This window comes from Ammodytes marinus (assembly GCF_949987685.1).
Source record: "Ammodytes marinus genome assembly, chromosome: 24".
In the NCBI taxonomy this organism is placed as follows: domain Eukaryota; kingdom Metazoa; phylum Chordata; class Actinopteri; order Uranoscopiformes; family Ammodytidae; genus Ammodytes; species Ammodytes marinus.
In genome coordinates this window covers 9589165-9613374 of record NC_137228.1, presented here as the reverse complement: position 1 = coordinate 9613374, position 24210 = coordinate 9589165, and the positions used below count along the sequence as shown (strand labels likewise).

Here is a 24210-nt window from a genome sequence, read left to right as displayed (position 1 = left end):
TGTACCTGTGACCAACAGAATTACAATTAAGTGTGCTACATTCAAACATCCATATAATTAAATCTGAAAGTAAAAACTTATTTTGACAAAGGCCTACGTATAGGCAGGCCTATAGTAGGCCAACTTAGATAGGCCTATTATAGTTACATTTATTTGACTACCAACATTTTCCTCCGATTAGTTTAATCTAGCCTATATGACAATGCATCATATTTTGGCACTTGAAGAAAAATTAGTAGGCCTACAAAACTGAAAAATATCAAATTGCAAAGCAAAACTGAATAGCCTATTTTGAGTGATATCGTCAGGGCATTCGAGCAGTGGGACCAGTTGCGGTTGTGTGGGATGATAATAAAATCACAGTTTTTGAGACAGAAATAGTCTGTTTTTTTCTATGGACCAACAGCGCAGACATACGGCGTTCAGGATCAGTGCAGGCATTGAGGGTGAGAGACTCGACGTTAACGTAATGACGTGCATCACTACGTCTACGACGAGCCGAAAATGGCGGAATACCTGGCATCCATTTTCGGCACAGAGAAAGACAAGTAAGTTTTATTCAATATATGTTTCACTTCACGCTCAAACGAGGTGGTATGTACAAAGTGTGTGTTCGGTGGTTCATCCTAGGCCCCTGCGTGCCTCAGTTTGTCGCTGGAGCTCTGCTGAATGTCCCAGACAAGCTTTCATTAGCAAGGGGATGCTAACGCTGAGCTAACGATTTGAATGAAACTCAGGAATTAACCATATCTAACCTGCAGCTCCTGGGGGCTGCTGGTTTACTGTCGTTAGTACATATGTGACCACTGCAGAAATACATTGTAGGCCAGTAAATAACCGGGTAACGTGAAGCTTCGTTGAATAAAAGAGCTTGTTAGCAGCAGAGGAACAGCCCTGCTCAGGCGGGTTGTTTTGTTCCGTCACACCGGTGGAGTGCAGCAAAAGGCACCCTGTACACTAGTGGCAAATAATCTCGCGATATGTTTATTGTGCGTTATTTCCACTAATTATGCAATAAATTAAAGCAGGGTTCCTACCACATTAAAATGGCTTAAAGCGCACTGGATAAGTTAATCTAAATATAAGGCCTAAATTGAGGTTAAAATATCTTGAATAAATATTTCAAACGCCTTAAGAATGCTAAGACAAAGGGAGTAGTATTCTAGCAATATTTTTTCTGACTTTGCCATTTGAAAGCTTCAAATAATGGGTCACATCTATTTTTATTTGAATAATTTTCAGATGAGCTGTTTAAACGTTGAGAAGCTGACTTACATCATATTTTGCTATTTTTCATGTAGTTTGTCGACATTCATCAAAATGTAGAATATCGCCAGGCTGGTCCTTTAAAACAAAAGTAAACTATTAGGTATGATGACACTGTTCCTTCTTTTTTTCCAGGGTCAATTGTTCCTTCTATTTTAAAATTGGAGCGTGCAGACATGGAGACCGCTGCTCGAGATTGCACAACAAACCAACTTTCAGCCAGGTAAGGAATGAAGATGCCACCAAAAATAATTGCTTTATTGTGAAGTTTGACATACAGTTTCAAAATAATATCAGTGTGTTTAAAAAAGTGAGGCAAGTTCAAAATCCTTATCATAGCTTTTATTTCCAAACCCGCAAATGCATTGGGGACATTGCACATTCTATTCCAAATCCAAGAATGCAGAAACATTTGTCAAATGTTTCTTAATCTTTACAGAAAGTGAAGAAAAAGGAATATTAGTTCAAAAAAACTAAAAAATGCAATGAAGATTTCTGTCTTCAAAGTGTACCGTGGCTTGAATTCAGTGTTTGGGGGTCGTCTGACAAACTGTCTGCGGCCCCTATTCAAGCCACAGTACACTTTGAAGACAGTGAAGCATGGTGGCACAGACATCATGTTATGGGGATGTTTCTCATACTATGGTGTCGGGTCTATTTATCGCATACCATGAATCATGGATCAGTTTGGATACATTAGAATACTTGAAGAGGTCATGTTGCCTTATGCTGAAGAGGAAATGCCCTTGAAATGGGTGTTCCAACAAGTCAACAACCCCAAACAGACCAGTAAGCGAACAAGATCTTGGTTCCTGACCAACAAGATTAACGTTATGGAGTGGCTAGCCCAATCCCTGGACCTTAATCCAATAGAAAACCTATGTGGTGACATCAAAAATGCTGTTTTTGAGGCAAAACCAAGAAATGCAGAGGAATTGTGCAATGTAGTCCAATCGTCCTGGGCTGAAACACCTGTTCACAGGTGCCATAAATTGGTCGACTCCCTGCAGCACAGATTTGAAGCAGTTCTCAGAAACAGAGGTTATACAACTAAATATTAGTTCAGTGATTCATAGGAAAGCTAAATCTTCATGCATTTTTCAGTTGATACAGTAAATGTTTGAGTAGTAAAGAAAAATGCAGGCACTGCGGCAGAGCTGGAATGGAAGGTGTTGCCTGCCATCTGGAGCAATTCAGGGTTAAATGTCTTGCTCAAGGACTTGTGTACAGGAGGCCGGGATAAAACCACAAACCCTCGCCAGGAATAGGCAACCTGCTGTACCTGCTGAGCCACAGCTGTCTCAATATTTATCCTCTGACTCATCAAAGCATGTCGCCGTTTCATCCACTGATCGGTTTTTCAAACTATATCCCTTTTATCTTCTATGAGGCTAAACATGTGCATGCTCAATTGAGTATATTGGCATTGCAATCTCTCAGACATGACAGCACTGTGAATGAGATTCTTCCTCTGAATTTACACTTACTGTTTAAAGTACTGTATATTGGGTTCAAATTATTCCAAGCCAATGGGAATGTTTTGGTAATGTCAGTAAGTAGGCAAAAACTTGCCCCGTCATTCATTCGCTATTTTGTAATTTCCTTTGCCCTGCAGTTGTATTTCAAAGCTCATGTTTTGCAGTCATGAACTTCTCTATAAGTCTAGAGCTCTATCCAATTAGATCTAAGATCTGCTCTCAGAAATATTCACAAAGCCGTTTACGACCCATCTTTTTAATCTGGCTTTTGTATGATGCTTCTCTTTCTGTTTTACTTACTTGTAACTATGTTTATGTCATCATTGTACATTTTAGACTCTTTTTTTGCTAGGTGTGTTGTAAATAAAATGACTGACTGACTGACTGACTGACTGACTGACTGACTGACTGACTGACTGACTGACTTACTTACTATGACAATCAAGTACATGTTAAAATAGAAGTTGATTTAATTTAAAAAAGAGCACAAAACTTGAATCCTATCTGACCATGTGCCTTTTCTTGTTCTTTTGTCGCCTGCAGACCATCTTGATTCAAAACATCTACCGTAATCCCCAGAACAGTGCACAGACGGCCGATTCTTCTCGCTGTAAGTTGAAAAAAAGTATTTCATCATCTTTCTTTTTTGTTTCCTGAAATTGATGTTCACATATGACAGCAGGTGTGAGGTACAGCTTCAGCCCTGCTGGCTAGAAACCCACTTTGGACCCCATCTCCTCAGGTATCCCAAACTAAATATTCAGTCATCCATTGGTTATCGCCTAATCCCAAAAAACAAGCTTCCAATATGTGTTTTTCAACCTTGTGCTGCTGAGTCGTCACAACTTCCAGTGCTGGCCGTAAGGGTAAGATAATTGATGCCAAGACAAACAGTACTAACAGCCTGTGCTGATAATGTTAAAATACCTAGAAGTGGGTTTTTCTAAGTGTGTGCAGTACATATATGGAGCACCAGTCTAGTAGAGCTGAAAGCGTACCTCACATACAGGTAAGTGTAAGACTTGTTTGTTTTTGCTGTGGGCCCCAAATGTAAATCATACATCCAGGGAATTTAAAAGCATTGCATTCACTCTGCCATTGAAAACTAGTGTAACTTCAGCCTTACATTTAAATGTTCATCTATTCAAAAGTCCATTTATCAGCATCCTTCCTCAGACAAAGGGCTTCATCTAAAATGTCCTCCTCTTTGTTAGATTTGAAAGTGAAATAAAACCGTCACCTGCAGTGCAGACCATATAAAGATCAGGCTTGTTTATAAATCATATCCTGAATGCGGTTGCACAACACAAGACCCTTTGACGCCTTTATCGTTTTAGGATACAGCTTGATGTCATTAACATCCATTTAGTGCCTGATTACATTGGCAAACAATTCTGGAAACCAATTTAACACCAAGTAAAGGTGATGCATTACTGTTAATGAGTAGCATACAGATGCATCAGAGCGGTGAAGTCGGGTTTAACGTTCACATTGCATGAATAACAAAACACAGTGGGTTAAATTGGGTGCCTCTCTTTAAACCTTTGTGCTCATATGAAAACATTTCACCTTTTGATCTATTTATTTGATTTGTCAATACATTCTTTTAACCTACTGTCTGTATATCATAGAGTATAAACACTTACAGGAATAAATGACAGGCCTTTTTCTGCCAAACAAAACCTTTAAGAAGCGTAAAGGAGCAAATATATCTCAACAAGAAATATTTAAAGAATCAGCAAAAATCTAAAACAGTGGCCCTTTCTCAGATCTTGAATGCACCTTTATCTATCACATAATTGCTAATTAGAGATATAATATCTAAAGATCTCAGTTTGCTGACAGAAACATTTTCTAATCACATTTTTTCCCTCCCCAGCTTTATTTTGGTTGATTTCTGTCACAGAAGTTTACGTTTTGTATTTCAGACCATTTCCCTCTTGAACATTTACCTTCATAACCTTGAAACCTCTGCCCAGTCTGCTGATGGTTTACACTGTAAGTTCCCCTTTCATCCACAGGACCCTCCAGCACCGACTGCACTTCATTTACTGTGTCACACCTCCCCACATGAATTTGGCCTAGTGTGCAGGAGATGTTTACGGCATCGCAACAGAATAAGTGGCCAAATTCTGTTTTGCGTGTTTTCCTGGCCTAACTCTTAAGTACCTGTGTCAATGCTGTGCAATAATGTGCACAGCTTTGGTATCGGATCCCTAATTTAGCTGAAATGAAAGACTTAAAAGCTATAAGAAACGGACTGTTTCTGTGTTCATCGCCTTACACTTAACAGTTTCACATTGAGTACACATTTTTCTGCTTTTGATTCAACGATGCAGGTTTTCTACTGGTGCTTAGGCAATTCTCCTCAATGAAAGGGGAGGGTTTACCTAAACATACGTTCTGTGGTATTACGTCATGGCTTCCTGCGCACAGTGTACATGACTTTATGCAAACAAGGAAGGTGACACAGTGGCAAATACTTTTAAGGCCCGGACACACCGGCCCGATAATCGCCATTGTAGAGTCTGGAGGGGGCGGGGACACAAATCTGTTTGGTTTGTGCCGTGAAATCGGTCGTCGTAGATGTCGTCGGGCTTCTTTTGAGCCATGTTCAATCGGCGGCGGGCAGTCTTTCAGTTGGAGCAATTTGATTTGTGGAGGGCTAGCGAATCAGTGAAGCCCGGAAGTGAGGCGGGTAGCACAAACAGCTAACAACAGTTAGCCATTGTTTTAATGTGTTTGTTTGTTTGTTTGTTTGTTTCGTTCAGCGAGTACTCACATGCATCAACCCTTGTTGACTGCTCGACACCATGCTCGACACTCTCTGCTAAAAATGGTGCTCTTTATGGTCCATAAATATAAATACGTATTTCTATCTATGTTTATGGTCTAGAGAGCCGTCCATCATTTCCGGCTTCCGTATTTTTTCGGGCCACAATACAGATTAGCACCGCCTGCTGTTATGGAGACATTACGTCCCGCGCAAGCGCAGAGCGTACGGAAAGTCAGCAGTCGGCTTGGTGTGTTCTTGGCACTTTTTTGGCCGCGACGGGAAGACTGGAGCTCCCTGAATCGGCAAACTCCATTTTCGGGTAGTCGGACTGGTGTGTCCTGGCCTTTAAAGTCAAAGCCCAACTTACCATGAGGAAGCTAAGAGGGGTCAGCTCTAGTGTTTACTTTGCTTCTGTGAAATGGGTCGAAGTGCCAGTTTTTGCTGAAAAGGCACAGGGGAGAGTAGACCGTTTTATCTTCCAACAAATAACATCAAAGTCTTTTACAGTTAGACCTTTTTGTTAAAAGCTAAAGGTGATACACAGTCCATTTGAAGACCAAGGGTCTCATGCCAGCTTTGCCTTGACTCTCCCCCTTGTTGACATTTTCTAGGCGCCGTCAGCGATGTTGAAATGCAGGAGCATTACGATCACTTCTTTGAGGTGAGTGATCTTTAGTACCCTCCTCTACATGCTGCACAGCGTGACATGACAAGTGCGTTATCTGCCTTCTGACGTTGGCAAAATATGTCCAGTTTGTGTCAATATTGATTCAGTAGGAATACGCAACAGCTGCACTATAAACAGGAGAAATAAAAATTTAGCATTTCCTGAGTGATTAGGGATGTTAACTGTAGCACAGGTTAATTGTTCTTGTTCCTCTTTATTTCCCACACAGGAGGTGTTCACTGAGATGGAGGAGAAGTATGGGGAGGTGGAGGAGATGAATGTGTGCGATAACTTGGGCGACCACCTTGTTGGCAATGTCTATGTTAAGGTTGGTTATGGGCCTACTGCCTATCTATATTTCACAAGAGATGAAAAGTGAATCCACATAACATAAATCGATTTAATTTAATGAAACAGGCTACAAAACAGATGAATGAGCTTGTATCAAAATAAAACCATGTCAAGTGACTATGAGTATAAAGACATTTAAAGTGACATATTTTCCTTTTGCTAAGATCGTTTGAGAGTTTATCTATTTTTCAGTGTATAAATGCATAATCACTGCATCAAATGGGATCATTGTTTAGTGTCAGTATTTGTAACGGAAGTTAACCTCAGCTGTCCCTTGTGTGTAGTTCCGTCGGGAGGAGGATGCAGAAAAAGCAGTCATGGACCTGAACAACCGTTGGTTCAACGCCCAAGCCGTCCACTCAGAGCTTTCCCCCGTCACTGACTTCAGGGAAGCATGCTGCCGCCAGTATGAAATGGGGTGAGTAGCAGCTGCTGAATTGTAATGGCTACCTATTTTACCTATTATTAAAGTGCTCTGAGTGAGAGAAGAGCGCTATATAAATAAAATGTATTATTATAAATGTGAGAAGAAACCAATGTAATGTCCTCTTCAATTTGTTTAAATGTGATAAATCATTTTAGTAGAAAAATCCTTTGAACATTTATAATTTAAGAATTTTGTGGTAAGCTATTGTATATACCAGGGTTCCTGCAGAACCGTATAAAGTATTTAAGGCATTTCTAAAATAAGACCTGAATTAGTATTAAAATGTCTAAATCAATCATTCAAAAGTCCAATAGAAATTCCCCATTTCAACTCTGTACTATCTAATAAAGCTTGAAAATGCCAAAAAATAACCTTTAAAAAAAAAGTCCAATAGAAATATACTATTAATCAATACTAATTCACATTACACCTAAATGAATAGGTTAAAAAATAGAATTTAGGTCAGTAACATTAAACGGCAGGTAAAAAGGCCAAGTGCCCTCACAAGCTCTTTTGGCCCTGGACCCCTAGCAAGGCAGCTAGATAAAACTGCACTGTTTCCTTCATTGAATTTGCACATGTGTTAGTCAGAAATGCATTGACACTATTATCTTTTAAAATGTAAAGATAAACGTTGTCCTTGCAAAGTGGGAGGAAAGATCTGATGGTCACTTTTATGAGTCTGTCAGTGTTTTTCCATTGGATCGGGGGGGGGGGGGGGGGTTGTTTTCCCTGCCAGTGATAAGATCAACATAGTGTGGGGCGGGTGGGAGTTACAGATCAGGTGTTCTGCTTGGTGGTCTAGCACGCTCTTCGGCATGTGTAAGAGCCAACTTGTCCTCAACTTGTGCCCCACCACATGCTTGTGCCCCACCACATGCTGCAAGTCTTAACCCTTTGCATACTTTGTGTTTGCATACAGAGAGTGCACCCGAGGGGGATTCTGCAACTTCATGCATCTGAAACCCATATCGCGAGAACTCCGAAGAGAGTTGTATGGCCGCCGCAGGAAAAGGTATAGAAATACATTGTCTAAAGATCACTTATACACAAAATAAAACAAATAATAGTAGAAAGAGGAAGGAAGTTTTGTTATTTGCATTACATGTTGATATAATAAGATAATAATAATATATTCTATATTTCTTTAAATTCTAAACATCTTTCCCTTTACAAACCAGGAACCGCTCACGCTCGCGCTCCCGGGAAAGGCGCTCCCGCTCCAGGGACAAACGGCGGGACCGTGGTGGAGGAAAGGCGAGGGACCGAGAGCGCTCGGGAAGATTCTGAACAAAGCCGAGACCGACCCAATGTCCTACCAAATCCCTCTCCCTTAACCCCAGCAGTGATGACAAAGTTATTTTTTTCTTTTTTTGGTGAAATGTTGGAAGTGTTTTTTCTTCTTATTCCCTTTTTTTAAGACAAGCTTGTTTCGCTTTCTCAATAAAACAGATTTGTAATTCTGCACAAGCACCACCTGTTTACATGAACATCAATTTGTTTCTCATGTAGGATCCTTTTTATTAAGAAACTAATTGGTTATTGTTGGTAGACTGCAAACATGCAGCATTCTGCTGCAGCTGTAGACAACAAACACTTAAACCACATTCAAGCCACAGTTATCAAGATTGCAGTTCATAATAGACCGATGCTTCCTTTCTTATTTCCTCCTATTACACTATATGATGCAATATAATCCAATCCTCTGCCTCTCCCATACTTCCTGTTCGGTTTTCTTAGGTCGCACTGATGAAAACAGTGTTTGCTTTACACAATGCTTTACTCTGTTGAACATATGTGCTCTATACATATAGCCTACACCATATAGAATAAGAGATTTCTAAATATGTAGATAATGTACACAAAATATATAAAATAGATAAGATATGCATTTGCCTTAATGGCAATAGGAATAATACAGTTAACGGAGTGTAATACAGCAATAACAAATAGGTGACTTAATGTATATTATAGTTAAATAATTTCACAGCGCAATGATGAGATTCATCTTAAATGAAAATAAAAACATTAAAATGTAATAAATCTTTTTTTAAATATATTGAATCTAAACTAAAACTATTATATTCAAATCATAGACTGTAAAAAATTAAAAATCTATTAAAATTGTTCTTTACTGGTTACGTGAAAATACGTGAAACGTTTAGTCCAACCCACATTTAGCCCCTCCTCGATCTGCGAGCTGCAGTCAGGGGCACTTTAATACTTTGGGATAAGCACGCCATGCTCACGAGAAGCTTTCAAGATGTAACATGCGTCAAAGTCGTAAAGTCCGTGCAGTGTGTTTTGTCAATAAAAGGTAACAGATGGCGCAGCGCAACTGCATTCCCAAACCCTTATTAAGAAATCTCTGCTCTGATTGGCCGAAGCGCAACAAACAGACGCCTTCGCCGTAGCCAATCGGTGAGAGCGTTTAAACTTTTCCCACGTCACACCCGCTTGGTCCACGTGCTTCGTCACGACAATCGTTTTGCCTTTGTCAAAGTCGGACGTCTCTCTCCGCAGTGAACAGGGAAGGAGGTGCTTGCGTCGGGGTCGTTTTTGGCAACATTTAATTCACAAGGTGAGTGGGGATTAACTCGTGGGGGAAACCTTAGCACACAGGAATGTGAAATCGAAACGTCAATGCACGCGTTGTTGTGGTACATTTCATTTGGTGACTTAAGAGCGCTCCGTGGACGCTGTTTCTGATGCAACCTTTAATGTGCAATACAGCACTAAATGCTAGCCAATTTAGTTTCGTTAATGACTTGCTGCTTACAATCATAGATAGTATATAAATACACTACACGCCATATAACTTATTTTATGTAATAATTATCCTTTATATTTTACTGTTACCTTCTTTCTGCATTTTTTTCTATTTTCTCTTAGTTTTTGCCTTGTCAATTTATCTGCCAATTTATTTTCTGAGATTAATAATTGAGTATATTAAGCATCATAAAACACTGAAATAGCATACTAAACTAGATCATTTGTCTGTCAAATCATGAGTTTAAACCCACCATAATATTACATGTAGGCCCACTACATTGTAAGACCAAGAAAAGTTAGAAATTACTCGATTTGAGAACCTGGAACTAACACATTTGCTATTTTCGCTGTAAACAAGTTTTATCAATTGCCAAAATAGTTAGTGATTCATTTTATTTTAATGAACAAGTAGTCCTGCTCCTGTTTTGCTTTAGTGTCCCTTATCTTAATCTGTATGGCACTTGTCCCAACAGCTAGCTATATAACATATTTAGTCACTGACTGTGATGCTAATGCATTGATGGTTGCATTTAATCTGAATAGGCTATTCGTCATCATTTTGGCTCCTATATGGTGGTGGGGTCAACAACTGTAGGCCTGCAGTTTGACATTGTTCTTCTACTCATGTAGCATTCCTGCTGTTCAAATTTGTCCCACCATTTGTTATGGTTGAGTGACTATACAGCCTGCTCTTCTTGGTTAAACAGCTGAGACCTACTCCTGCTGATGTTTGTGTTTGTTGCTGGCGGAGCAATTATGCAAACGACACTTTTGCCAATTTGAGCAGCCTAATTTATAAAGCACATTATTATTCTTTTGGGTGCTCCGAACTGGCCAAAGGAGATTAGAAATACCCCACCCCCCATATAAACAGATAACCAAGGCTAATAAGGTAAGCATATTACAGAGATGTTTCTTTAAGATTGGGGTTGATGCTGCCAGACTCGGATCAGGTGATTTCCCACAGAAGTGGCTCAGCCTGGAAGGTATTTGAGGATTTGGATATTGGCTTAAAAAAAATTGGAATCTCTCCTTCTTAAATCCTCCTATTGCAATTTATTTTCTTCTGCCCTTCAGGCTGGACTCCCTGCTCTCACGGTAGGATCATATTGCCCTCGTTAAACCCTGTAAGGCAAACTACATACCAACTGACCCTTTCCCACATTTACTGCAGCAGTTGTAGGCAGTGCTACCTTAACTAGCACTGGACTGGCAGTGGCCAGGCAGGCAGGGATCAAATGTCAGAAATTGAAGTTGCATGTAAGCAGGAAAGGATGGTAAACAACTTTTTTTATTTTGATAGCTGATAGTAATCAAGTGGATTACCATTAGAGTTAAGCATGGACAAAAACGGAAGCGTAAATGTGTTCTGGTTTCCTGTTTCAAGTGATTGCTTTTTCTATGTCACAGCTTACGGAACGTGTTTACCAGTGCGTCACTAACTCGTAATGTAGCTCATCCCACAGGCAGTTTTCTCCCCCATGCCGAGTTGTTTGCTTAAGTGAATGTTGGATGTAGTCGGATCACTGCATGGACATCGTATGAACTCTTGTTGGAGTCAAAGAGGGGCCCTAGGTTTTAACAGCTGGCCCCTGTGTGTGCACTGCGTATTAGTGAAGGTTCATCTGCTGCCAGTTGCAGCGGAGACTGCAGAGAATCAAATGGATGAATCAATAAGTTGAGGCAAGATCTGTGGAAAGTTCTGGAAACATATAGAGGGTAAAGGATTTAAAAGTCATCTGATTCTTTGTGATAAGTACTCATTCAATTCGATGAATGAATTGCTTCTCTGGTCACATTTGGAAAAGCTCTAGATGGTGATCAATTTGTTTTTGTCAGACCAACAGTCCAATTTACAATCCCATAAACAAAGAAACTTAAAAAACTCACCTTTTTTGTCTGCTAAACCTTAGATCTACCTACAAGATGAACTGATTATTTGGCCTTTTGTTGGAAGGTTTTATTATTGACCCCCTCATAGTTATAAAACCAGTTTAGAGCTCCTCTTTTGTCTACTGATGATAGTTATGGCCCTGTAATACTGAACTCCAGCTAATGATAATGTTTGACCTTTAATTATTTATTTGTGAGTTTACAACATGTTATTACTGGTAAGGAACGACCATTGAGTTATTGTTGGTTAACATTAACAAAACTCTTGAGGTTAATGCCTACAGGCCTATGTCTGCAAATTTACCCTAAGCTGTAATCATTTTTATGAAACCCAATTCCCATCGATATCTTTATATGTGGCGTTGCTGGTTCTCTCCAGTGAGTGAATGATGCAATATTGGCCAAAGCTTGATCAGCCAATCACCAGGGCCTTACTCACACTGCGGGTTCTGTTTTCACTATTGAAAGCAGAATTTGATCCGACTAATTTGCTGACTCATTGTGAGTCTTGTAATTCTAAATGAATCTGTGTGCAGTATGGAAAAGGTGTAGGCTAGTAGAACAAAGGGTAGTGAAGGAGCAGTAGTAGTGCGAGTTGTGAAAGCTCCTCACTAAGCATGATGGGCCTTTTTATTTGCATTTGGGCTGAAGTGATTCAGCGTTAGTATAAAGTTGGGAGTGGTTCAAGGTTTGTTTCCCTGTCGGTCCACTTTATGTTGTGTTCTATCCATGTAGTCAGTCAACTGATACCATCTAGTGTAAGCTTAGACTATTTGTGTTTTTAAAACTATACGGTGACATCTCTTTTTATAAAATGTAAACAAATTCATCACTAAGGACTCGGAGGGTGATATTTGATTTGTGTGTGCTTTTCTCTGGTGGCTTTCTTTGCTGCAGATTTTTCAGTTCTTAGAAGAAACATATGTTCTTGAGGGCTGAGTATCGAGCTTTGGTACTTTAAAGGATCTTAAAAAAAAAATCCAAGCCGTCAATGACTAAAACATAGATATTAAACGCCTGCTCTTGGTCCTTTTTTGTTTACTTCTTGCTTGATATTTATCTATAGTGGTTTGGAGTAAGTTGTATGGACAACTTGGATGGATTTTAATGGCATTCATTTTCTCCTGATGAATTGTAAATAAAGGTGTCAACAATCAGAAGACAGTGTCACAGTTTGTTAACATACAGCTCCGGAAAAAATTAAGAGACCATTTTTCTTAAATCTTCATCTCTACATTACTTAATGAAATTCTATTAATGAAAATATTTTTCACGGAGTTTGTTAGAAATGTTTTCAATAGTCTATAGAATAAAACCAAAATGTTCATTCTACTCAAACATATGCCTATAAATAGTAAAACGAGAGACACTGAATATTTGGAGTGGTCTCTTAATTTTTTTCCGGAGCTGTAGTAGCAAAACAGAACATGGCATTCTTGAAGTGATTTCAAAAAGTCTTGACAGGTGATTACATGACCATAGTTTACTCTGTCTTTTCCAGTTTAAGCAGCCATGCCGTCTGTTCCCTCAAACAAAGAGACCATGGACAATGGTCCCCAGTGCCCGCACGCTGCCAAGCTGCTCAACCACACCAACGGAGACGCCAAACACAAGGGTGACATGCTGAACAAGGTGGACACCGAAACCCTCCAGATAAACGCCAAGATCGCTTCCCCGGAGAGGAAATGGATCCGGCCAGACCTGCCCAGCCGCTGCACATGGAGCCTGGGAGCCTCCAAAGCCGACAGCCCTCATACACAAAGTCCAAGGTCGGTCTGATGCTCAAATGTCCAATGCTTTCACATGGGGAAACAAATGAATATACAGTTAAAGGTGGAGTCAGTCATTCTGGAGAACGCTTGTTGTCGAAATCATTGAATATTTCCTCACAATCCACTTACCTGTCCGTAATATGTGTGCTGGTAAAAAAAACTGTTATTACACAGCCTAGCCTTTGTAAACCAGCCGCTACGATGGGCCCCATTTTTGTTAACATACCAGTCTACAGAGCCTAAGCTGGCTGTGTATTAACACCAGATTTATTTCAGTGCACATCCATTATGGGCAGATTGTGAAAAGACATTCACTGATTTGGACAAGTGTTCTCCTCGAAAAATATCATCGTACAGATAATGACTGTTTAAACCAGATAAAGCAGATTCAGTAAGAACCTGGGGAGTCGAATATGTGAAAATGTTGCAGCTAAAAAACAGTGAAAGCAGTATATCCTTCTCTCTCACTAGTGGTGTAGTGATTCATCCTTACAGTGTATCCACACACATAGATTCAGCGTCCCTGAAGGTATTTGTCTTTGCTGAAACATTGTTTTCTGCCACTTTCTCCTCCCCCAGAAACGTTGCCCAGGCCATTCTTCCCAACATCCTGCACCGGATCGGTGACACTCCCTTAGTACGCATCAATAAGATCCCCAAAATATATGGACTCAAGTGTGAAATACGTGAGTCAACAGAGCGTGCAAACTATGACACATGGTCACATCAGTCAAGAAGGGGGGTTGTTGATACGGTTGACTTTGACTATTGTTGAGGGGAGTGACATGCAGAGAACGACCGCGGGCTGGAATCGAACCCGGGTCCGCTGCTGGCCGAGGCCTATGGGGGGGACGCCCTACCAACTGAGCTAAGGGCGCCCCCACGGTTGACTCTTTGACACCATGTAATCATAAGGGCAGGCCGGTGAAATGTGTTATACAGTATGTGTTGTTGCAAATGCGTTTGTCTTGAAGAAATGAAGACGGTTCAGGGTCAATTTGCATCATTTCAGCTTTCTGAATCAACTCTTATGAAAATGACCTTCGATGTAACTCTTTAACAAGTCCCTCTGTTGTGTATTAGTGGCCAAGTGTGAGTTCTTCAACGCTGGCGGCAGCGTCAAGGACAGGATCAGCCTGCGAATGGTGGAGGATGCTGAGAGAGCTGGGATCCTCAAGCCTGGAGACACCCTTATTGAGCCCACCTCTGGAAACACTGGTAACTACCTGCATGTGTTTGTGGTTGTGGGTGTGTGTGTTGCTATGGTTGGAAAGCTCTTTTAAGTTGGTATACCAAATGGTATGTTAATTACAGGAATGCAGCCGTGTCGTAAACAGTCTATTGTGGTTTTTCCTGTTTTTTAGGTATTGGACTGGCCTTGGCTGCAGCTGTGAAAGGCTACCGCTGCATCATTGTCATGCCTGAGAAAATGAGCATGGAGAAGGTGAGTTGTTTGTCATAGGTGATTTGTTTGTGTCCCAGTAAGCAAATTCTGGTAAAAGGCGGTTTTCAAGTGGTAAAAAAAAAACTTGTGTCTTAGGCATGTCTGTATTTTGCATAATGTCTTTCCTTAAATGCACGTGTTATTAAGTTATTTAGCAAACGTTGTCAGAGAATACGCCCGTACGCCCAGACCACTACAGTGAGTCTGCTGCTATTTTAATGTGGTCTGACAGAGGGAACAAGCACTAGATTTAAAAGATTATGTCTGTTACAATATGCGCTCCGCATAAACATGAAAAAAACCAGCCGATCCGTGCGCTTGACTTTTGTTTACAATTTATAGTCCATTTCAGTTTTGCCTGTGACCGAACCATCTAAAAACAGAACAATGTATCCAACTTCCATTTGGTGCGCACCAAGCAAGCAGCCTATTGGGTCTGAGCATGACCTAAGTACATTTTGTGAATTTTGTTTCAAACTAATAGACTCAAAGCTGTTGATGTGCTTTGGAGCCATCCTGACATGTAGTGTTTTCAGTCTATTAGTTTCATATACAGTCATATGAAAAAGTTTGGGAACCCCTCTCAGCCGGCATTATAATTGACTCTGCTTTCACAAAAAAAATATAAAAGTGGTATGTCTTTAATTTACCAGGAACAGCTAAGTACTGGGATGTTTTCCAAACAAAGATTTTTTGAAAAGCAGTATTTGGTTGTATGAAATAAAATAAAATGTGAAAAACTGGCTGTGCAAAAATATGGGTACCCTTGTGGTTTTGTTGATTTTAATGCCTGTAACAGCATGTAAAACTGATGAATTTAAACACAAAGTTGGTTGGATTATGTTGTTAAGCCTTGAACCTCATAGAAATGTCTGTTTAATCATGAGAACATTTATTTTAGGTGCCTAAATGCAAGTTGCACTTCTCTTTGACTCTCTGCTGAAGTGAGACAGAATGGGATCATCAAAACAGCTCCCAAAAGATCTGAAAAACAAAGATTGTTCATTGTCATGGTTTAGGGGAAGGCTACAAGAAGCTTTCCCAAAGGTTTCAATTGTCAATTTCGACTGTAGGGAACGTTGTCAGGAAATGGAAGGACACAGGCACAGTGGCAGTTAAACCCAGGCATGGCAGACCAAGAAAAAAACAGGAGCGGCATATGTGGAGGATTGTGAGAATGGTTGCACACAACCCACAGATCACCTCCAAAGACCTGCAAGAACATCTGGCTGCAGATTGTGTATCTGTACATCGTTCAACAATTCAGCGCAATTTGCACCAAAACATCTGCTTTTTATAAAGACCAAATAACTTAATTTTTGTCTCATCAGTCCAAAGCATTTTCTTCCAATATGAATCTGGCTTGTCTAAATGAGCTTTTGCATACTCCATGCAACTGTATCTGTGGCGTGGGTGCAGAAAGGGCTTCCTTCTCATCACCCGGCCATACAGATGTTTTGGTGCAAATTGCACTGATTTGTTGAACCATGTACAGATACACAATCTGCACCCAGATGTTCTTGCAGGTCTTTGGAGGTGATCTTTGGGTTGTGTGCAACCATTCTCACAATCCGCCGCATATGCCGCTCTTGTACTTTTCTTGGTCTGCTAGACCTGGGTTTAACTCAGTCTGGAAAAAAGTCTGGAAAAAAGCTCACGTCATTCCATTACATAAAGGGGGTGACAAAAGTGATCTTAACAATTACAGGCCAATTTCCAAACTCCCATGCCTGGCAAAAATTCTAGAATCAGTCATTAATACTCAGTTGAAATCCTTTTTATCCAGTGCTTCCATTTTGAGTCCATTTCAATCTGGTTTTAGGGCAGGTCACAGTACTATATCTGCTGTCACTTTGGTCTTAGACAACATTGTTACAGCTATCGATAAAAAAATGCATTGTGCAGCACTTTTTGTTGATCTGTCAAAAGCTTTTGATACTTTAGATCACCATTTGCTTTTAGAGAGGCTGCATGAAATTGGTTTTGATTATTCTACATGTAGCTGGTTTAGGGACTATCTCTCTGATAGACAGCAGTCAGTTAAGCTGGGAAGCTACCAAACTGAGTTTTTAACAGTTACAAATGGTGTTCCGCAGGGCTCAATTTTAGGTCCAGTCCTATTCACAATTTACATCAATAACATTGTTTCATCACTACAAAACTGCCATGCCCATTTGTATGCTGACGACACTGTACTGTATTGCATTTCTGATTCAGTGCAACAATCTGTTCAGAACCTACAGAGCTCTTTTAACACCCTGCAGAACTGTCTAGTGGATCTCAGGCTTGTCCTTAATATAGAAAAAACAAAATATATGTGCTTTTCCAGAGCAAGAATTACACATTTTAATGATCTTATTATTCACACAAATAATGGATCTCATATTGAAAGAGTCACTGAATATAAATATCTTGGCATCTGGATAGATGAAAAACTCTCTTTTACATTTCACATAAAAAATCTTGTCTGTCGTCTCCGACAAAAGATTGGCTATTTTTATAGGAATAAAGCCACCTTCCCGTTGTTCAGTAGGAAAAGGATTATTGAGGCAGTTTTTATGTCTGTCCTTGATTACGGTGATGTGGTTTATCGGCATGCATCTCGTTCATGCCTTAAACTCCTAGACTCTGTATTTCACTCTGCTTTGAGATTCATTACAGGAGATGCTTATGATACACACCATTGTGTTTTATATGAAAAGGTTGGGTGGTCCTCCCTTAAGGAGAGACGTGATGCACATTGGCATATTTTTATATATAAAGCTCTGACTGGAAAGCTACCACTATATTTGACAGAAATGCTGCTTATTTCAGATGGGCTTTATCAAACCCGCTCAACTGACATGCTCATGTTATATGTCCCCTATGCCCGGTCTGAGCTTGGTAAATCCGCTTTTAGCCATAGTGCCCCTGACTCCTGGAACAGCCTACAACATACATTTAAAATAAACACACTAATAACTGTTAACCAATTTAAAATTATTATTTTGAATCAGCCCCTCTACACTTGTAACTGTTTTAATTAGGCTATTATGTCTCTCATTCAATTGATCTGAATGTTTTAAATTGTTGTTGTCTGTGTGTGTGTGTGTGTGTGTGTGTGTGTAAACTTGTTATGTATTCTCATTGTATATTGTGTATATGTACAAACTCGACGTCATTGTAAAAGAGGGTCACCCCTCAATTGATCTTTCGAGGTTAAATAAAGGAAAATGAACTGCAACTGTGCCTGTGTCCTTCCATTCCCTGACAACGTTCCTTACAGTAGAAATTGACAATTGAAACCTTTGGGAAAGCTTCTTGTAGCCTTCCCCTAAACCATGACAATGAATAATCTTTGTTTTTAAGATCTTTTGGGAGCTGTTTTGATGATCGCATTCTGTCTCACTTCTGCAGAGAGTCAAAGAGAAGTGCAACTTGCATTTAGGCACCTAAAATACATTTTCTCATGATTAAACAGCATAATCCAACCAACTTTGTGTTTAAATTCATCAGTTTTACATGCTGTTACAGGCATTAAAATCAACAAAACCACAAGGGTACCCATATTTTTGCACAGCCAGTTTTTCACATTTTATTTTATTTCATACAACCAAATACTGCTTTTCAAAAAATCTTTGTTTGGAAAACATCCCAGTACTTAGCTGTTCCTGGTAAATTAAAGACATACCACTTTTATATTTTTTTTGTGAAAGCAGAGTCAATTATAATGCCGGCTGAGAGGGGTTCCCAAACTTTTTCATATGATTGTAACATTCACAGAAACTGAGTGTCTTTTGCTGTGGGTAAAGAAACCATTTTTCTTTTAAAGTCAAAAGCACACAACTGAAATCCAGTACAAGTGCACCTGCTTTTGGACACCACATTTTTTACATGTTTTACATATTTAGGAGTTATATAAAGCCTCTTTAAGGCTTTTTTAATTTTTTATGTCTGGCTACACAGAAAGCATGAGCAGTACATGAGATCCACCGAAATATGCATCATCCAATGCAAGTCTTATTAGGTCATTCAAGAAAAATTCAGACACGCGTGGATCTTTTTTTATTATGAATACAGATTGTGTTGCATGATTTGTTTGATGTTTTGTCTTTTCCAAACAGGTGGATGTCTTGAGAGCCCTCGGAGCCGAGATTGTCCGCACACCGACTAGCGCTCGCTTCGATTCGCCAGAGTCACACGTGGGCGTCGCCTGGCGCCTCAAGAACGAGATCCCAGACTCCCACATCCTGGACCAGTACCGAAACCCCAGCAACCCTCTGGCTCATTACGACACCACCGCCGAGGAGATCCTGGAGCAGTGTGGTGGTACGAATATCTTCTCCCCGCGATGCTATGATACTGTACAGAAAATCCTTTGATTTGGCAAACGGATCCCTTTATAAATTTCTCTCATCAATCCCCAAAAAATTACAGGTAAAATTGACATGCTGGTGTTAGGAGCAGGCACAGGAGGAACAATCACAGGCATTGCCCGCAAACTAAAGGAAAAATGCCCCAACGTCAAAGTAAGTCCTTGAATGGCGCCAAATCGTTTTTTTCAAAGTTCATACTTCCTGCAGTATTTATTTTCACGCTTCTGCTGAGCTACATGTTATTTATGAAGGGTGTGTGTTTGTTGTGTTTTCAGGTTGTTGGTGTAGACCCACAAGGCTCTATCCTGGCTGAGCCCGAGGACATTAACAAGACGGATAAGACCCAGTACGAGGTAGAGGGCATCGGGTACGACTTCATCCCCACCGTGCTTGACAGATCAGTGAGTTGAATAGCCTATTTTTCTCCTCACTTCCCATCTTTTTTTCTATCTGACATTTACCATCACAACCGTGAAATGCAATCAGTCTATTTGTTTCGCAATTAGGTAGTTGATAGCTGGTACAAGTCAGACGATGAGGAGTCTTTCAACATGTCGCGCATGCTGATCAGAGAAGAGGGCCTGCTCTGCGGTAAGTGCTCGGGTTACGCCTACGGTGAAACGCCAGACGTGTTTGAGATGCTTCTTTAAAGCAGGAGTTTAACCCAACTCACCTTTTCACCCGTTTCTGTAACAGGAGGCAGCTCTGGAACGGCCATGGCAGCGGCGGTGAATGTCGCCAAAGAGCTGAAGGAGGGCCAGCGCTGTGTGGTGCTCCTGCCAGATTCCATCCGCAACTACATGTGAGAATCCCCACAATCTATTTCTGTAACGCCAAAAATGGTATACAGACTTTCAGGAATTTCATTGACAACATGGGGCCAGAAAGACCAAAGCAAACTTTAAAAAAAAAATGTCTTCATGTGTTGGATCGGCTTATAATGTAACATACTATAAAAGTAATTGAACACATAAACATCTAGTTGAAAGAGAGCAGCATTGGTGTCCCATTCTCGGAAATCCGTTTCCAAAATAATGGGGTTGTTTTGAAGCCACCTCTAGCTCCCCCATGTGACCAAATGAGGTAATTTAATCATCATTATATATTGTTGTGAAAGGGTATATGAATCCATCACACAGAGTGCCACATTGTGTGGTGGTTTCGATGAACAGGCTAGTTGCTGCTCAAATGACAATAATGTTGGCGGTCACTTCTGGTTAGCGTGGCCTTCAGATACATGCACATGGTTGGTTTGGATAGGTTTCTCTTTAATGTGTAAACTTATATGATATTGAATCATTTGTTCTCATTAAGGTCTAAATTCCTGAGTGACAAGTGGATGGTCCAGAAGGGTTTCCTGAGGGAGGAGGACCTCATGGTGAAAAAACCATGGTATGTGCAAGTAAAGTGTGTATATAATTTTTCTTGTTAAAGTCTCCTCCGTGTACGCATGTGTAAAAACCCTCTTTATTTCTCTTTCTGTCAGGTGGTGGAACCTGAGGCTGCAGGGTTTGAACCTGTCGGCGCCCCTCACCGTCCTGCCCACTGTCACCTGTCAGAAGACCATCAAAATCCTCAAGGAGAAGGGCTTCGACCAGGCGCCCGTAGTGGATGAAGCTGGGTGAGCGTCCTCAAAGAGAGAAGACAAATTAGCCAACTGAAATACTACTATGTCGGCATCGTTTTTATGGTCCATTGAGTTTTATTGCAGAACCACTCAGTACCTAGTTGTACTGTGAAAAGGCTTTAATGTGTGTGTGTGTACACAGGTTAATCCTGGGAATGGTGACTCTAGGAAACATGTTGGCGTCCATTCTGGCAGGGAAGATCAAGCTGTCGGACCCGGTCAGCAAAGTGCTTTACAAGCAGTTCAAGCAGGTCAGACACCAACTTTAATCTCTAGTTATGTCTCTCGTTTTCAAGGAATTTTTTGAAAATGTCTGAAGAGTAAACTATTAATTGAGATTGCCGCAACAGCATTCAATGATCAGGCTGGCCAACTCAGGGGAGTCTCTCCAGGTGAATAAGCTGTAAATTGGTTTGTCAAAAGAGATTTTATTACCAGGTAACGCTTAAAAGGTCCGTTGTGTTGTTTTGAATGGAGTTGCTCCAAAACGGATTGTAAAAAGCAGATGGCTATAGTTGTGTTTAGCCAAGCAACAATAACACACAAAGGCAACAGTTTTATGACTTTGTTGACTTGTTAAAACGTAATGACCTCCCATGTGAAAATAATTACCATCAATGAAAGTAGCAGAATTACATTTCCATGTACTTAGCACATTCCAAACTCTAGCCTAAGTTGTGTAAAATTAATATTAAGATTGATTTTTTCTTATTGTCATTTATAGATCCGTCTGACTGATAACTTGGGAAAATTATCCCGCATTTTGGAGACAGACCATTTTGCCCTGGTGGTACATGAACAGATCCAATGTAAGTACAGCTTTTTTCAGAAACACCCCTGTAATCATAATTACACATGCACACACACAATTATTACACATGCACACACAAGATCAATAATTTGCCCTAATTTTCATGAACGCCCTAATTTTCTGTCTTCTCCCAGATGGTGTTCAAAATAGTAAGTGAACAACAGATTTTTATAAATTATAAAGTAGTGCCTTTTAGCGCTATAGAACTTTGCGTTCTTTCACCTCTTGGTTTTCCAACCTGTGTTCTTACTGTTTGGTTCATACTCACGGCTCTCATTTTCTCTCTCTCTCTCTCTCTCTCTCTCTCTCTCACTCACTCTCTCACTCTCTCTGATAACCTCCTGAATGCTACCATCCTACCCAATACATTGCAGACTGAACATAGTGGAGCATTTAGCGACTAAAGAACGAGATGTGTACTATAGGAGGTTGTTGGAAATGAAAACGGAGCAAATCAAAGATTGAATATTGGATTTAAATTCCTCGGAAACACAACTCCAAATGAATGTAAATAATTCCCTGTCTCTGCTGGGTGTATAAATGGGTAGTTTGTGTCTGCAATGTTTTGTTCCACAGCCTCCAACTGGCCGATTGTTTTATTTTTCTATTATTTTTCTATTATTGATGTTCTTTATTTTTCATTTTGTTGTGGTTGTTGTTGTTTTCTGTAGTTTAAGAAGCCTTAGGTCTGTAGACACATGTGAGTTGTCCCTTCAGAGTTGGCCCCAGTGAGCTCCACTACCTACATACAACCAACCCCTTTTCCCCCCCTTTCAATTGTTTTCATCGCATACAATTCTTCACATTCCTTTTTAAAATATTGAATAAGTGGCTCCTCTCAAAACATTTGTATCAGAGCAACATGAAGTGATGTAGGGTGACTAGTCAATCTCTGTAACAATCTCCTAATCTTGATCATGCATTCATTTCATTCTGTTCTTCCTACAGATTTGACAGACGGCTCTCCGACTCTGAAGCAGATGGTTTTCGGGGTGGTGACGGCTGTTGACCTGCTCAACTTTGTCACGGTCCAGGAACGGAGAGAGCGATCCATGTCAGAGTGCATGGACGAGCTGAACTGAAAACACGCGGAACACACTTGTACATTTTTCCTCTCACTTAAGTGACATACATATACAATGACAAGATTAGTAGATGGGTTCTAAAAAATGGCATTCGATAATCCTGGAAGTTTTGGATCTGGTTATGCTTTCTTTTCTACTTAAATATAGATTTTTTGTTTTTTGTTAAACATAAGTCTTAAGGTATAAGATGTTAATTATATTATGCCATTATGTCTTACATGTGATAGGTTTACTTATTTGAATCAGTTGATTTTACTTATTATATTTGCTTGTAGTGCTCCTCGCAATTTTTTTATGAGTTTGTTGTATGACTTTTTATTTTTTATTTTTTTTAAATATTTTTTGGGGCATTTTTATGCTTTATTGATAGTGTAGAGACAGAGGTGAAATGGGGCAGAGAGGGGAGTGGCATGCAGAGAACGACCACGGGCGGGAATCGGACCAGGGTCTGCTGCTGGGCGGGGAGGGACGCCCTACCAACTGAGCTAAGGGCGCCCCTGTTGTATGACTTTAATGACTTGTAGGGGCTTTTTGTTTGAGCCTGTTACTGTTTTATTTGTTTTAAAAGTACATGACTGCAATAACCGTGGCCTTGTGTATCAACTAAACATCAGATAGAATATGTAAAAAAGTATACACACACGCATATTGTTTCTGGTGCTGCTCACTATGTGCTGCTCTTGCTTTTATTTGTGTGTGTATACAAGAAATGCAATGTAATCACATTTCTTGAAAACTTAAACAAATTATGTTGTATGTTCCTCTTTCAGCACAGTACCTGTGATGTAACTGTAAATTGTCTCGACTAATCTTAGCTGTGTCTGAGAAAGGTTTGTATTGCATAATTTTCCTTAAATGAATGTATGATTTTAAATAAAGTTTAAAGGAAGTCTGACTGTTTGGCTTGGCCCTGTCTCATTGGCATCTCCCTACCCTCAGTGTTAAAGGGCAAGAGGTTTTAAATAGTTTATAAATGTATCAACTTACAATTTCACAAGTATTAGCCATCATAAGGCGGATGAGAAAGATGTGTCTAAGCGCTCATCGAAACCAAGGCACCTACCTGTGTAAATTAAATCAGTGGACCAGACAATCCCTTATGGTGTGGTTTAAGACTTGCAAAAAGCTCCACCAATGGTTGGCTTATGAGTTATGACTCTGGCTTTTTACCGTCTATCCTTGATAAGCAATTTAAACAGTGGGTCCACAAAGGTAGAACTGCTTATTGTTCTATAACCAATGGTTGTTATCTGGAGTCATTTAGTCGTCTTTCAAATGTATTTGACCTTGAAAAATTTGACTTCTTCAGGTATCTCCAGGTCAGGGACTATTTTGATACAGCTAGCGGATAGTGATCTAAATTGATAAATATATTTTCTGAGGCTGATAAGGCCAAAGGCAGCAAACATTTAGTTTCATGGATATATAAGGAACTGCAGATCTCTAAAGACTAGTCCACAGACCAGGTCAGACAAAAATGGGAGAA

The 24210-nt window shown here is 40.1% G+C and overlaps 2 protein-coding genes across 3 annotated transcripts; both read left to right on the top strand.

Moving 5' to 3' along the window:
- The first annotated feature begins 483 nt into the window (after window positions 1-483).
- Window positions 484-8438, top strand: LOC307269830 (splicing factor U2AF 35 kDa subunit-like). The gene is made up of 8 exons (XM_080052905.1): window positions 484-548; window positions 1402-1489; window positions 3288-3354; window positions 6132-6181; window positions 6417-6515; window positions 6823-6956; window positions 7888-7980; window positions 8147-8438. The coding sequence occupies exons 1-8, from the start codon at window positions 505-507 to the stop codon at window positions 8253-8255; spliced, it is 684 nt and encodes a 227-aa protein (XP_079909031.1). The 5' UTR covers window positions 484-504; the 3' UTR covers window positions 8256-8438.
- A 1017-nt stretch (window positions 8439-9455) lies between these two features.
- On the top strand, window positions 9456-23613 carry cbsa (cystathionine beta-synthase a). 2 transcript variants are annotated; one of them, XM_080052900.1, is made up of 16 exons: window positions 9456-9546; window positions 13132-13399; window positions 13982-14088; window positions 14486-14620; window positions 14767-14846; window positions 18950-19154; window positions 19263-19354; window positions 19477-19602; window positions 19708-19792; window positions 19898-20003; window positions 20516-20593; window positions 20688-20822; window positions 20971-21079; window positions 21553-21637; window positions 21774-21788; window positions 22588-23613. In XM_080052900.1, the coding sequence occupies exons 2-16, from the start codon at window positions 13143-13145 to the stop codon at window positions 22719-22721; spliced, it is 1749 nt and encodes a 582-aa protein (XP_079909026.1). In that variant the 5' UTR covers window positions 9456-9546; window positions 13132-13142; the 3' UTR covers window positions 22722-23613. The 2 variants fall into 2 exon arrangements, with proteins under 2 accessions (XP_079909026.1, XP_079909027.1); XM_080052901.1 differs by lacking the exon at window positions 21774-21788.
- Window positions 23614-24210: the final 597 nt, after the last annotated feature.

Coding starts and splice junctions, on each gene's coding strand:
- LOC307269830 (XM_080052905.1), top strand. CDS start 505: ATGGCGGAATACCTGGCATCCATTTTCGGCACAGAGAAAGACAA. Junction 6,516..6,822: donor TTGGCAATGTCTATGTTAAG/GTTGGTTATGGG, acceptor CCTTGTGTGTAG/TTCCGTCGGGAGGAGGATGC. Junction 7,981..8,146: donor TATGGCCGCCGCAGGAAAAG/GTATAGAAATAC, acceptor TTTACAAACCAG/GAACCGCTCACGCTCGCGCT.
- cbsa (XM_080052900.1), top strand. CDS start 13,143: ATGCCGTCTGTTCCCTCAAACAAAGAGACCATGGACAATGGTCCCCAG. Junction 14,847..18,949: donor AGAAAATGAGCATGGAGAAG/GTGAGTTGTTTG, acceptor TTTTCCAAACAG/GTGGATGTCTTGAGAGCCCT. Junction 19,603..19,707: donor CCACCGTGCTTGACAGATCA/GTGAGTTGAATA, acceptor TTTCGCAATTAG/GTAGTTGATAGCTGGTACAA.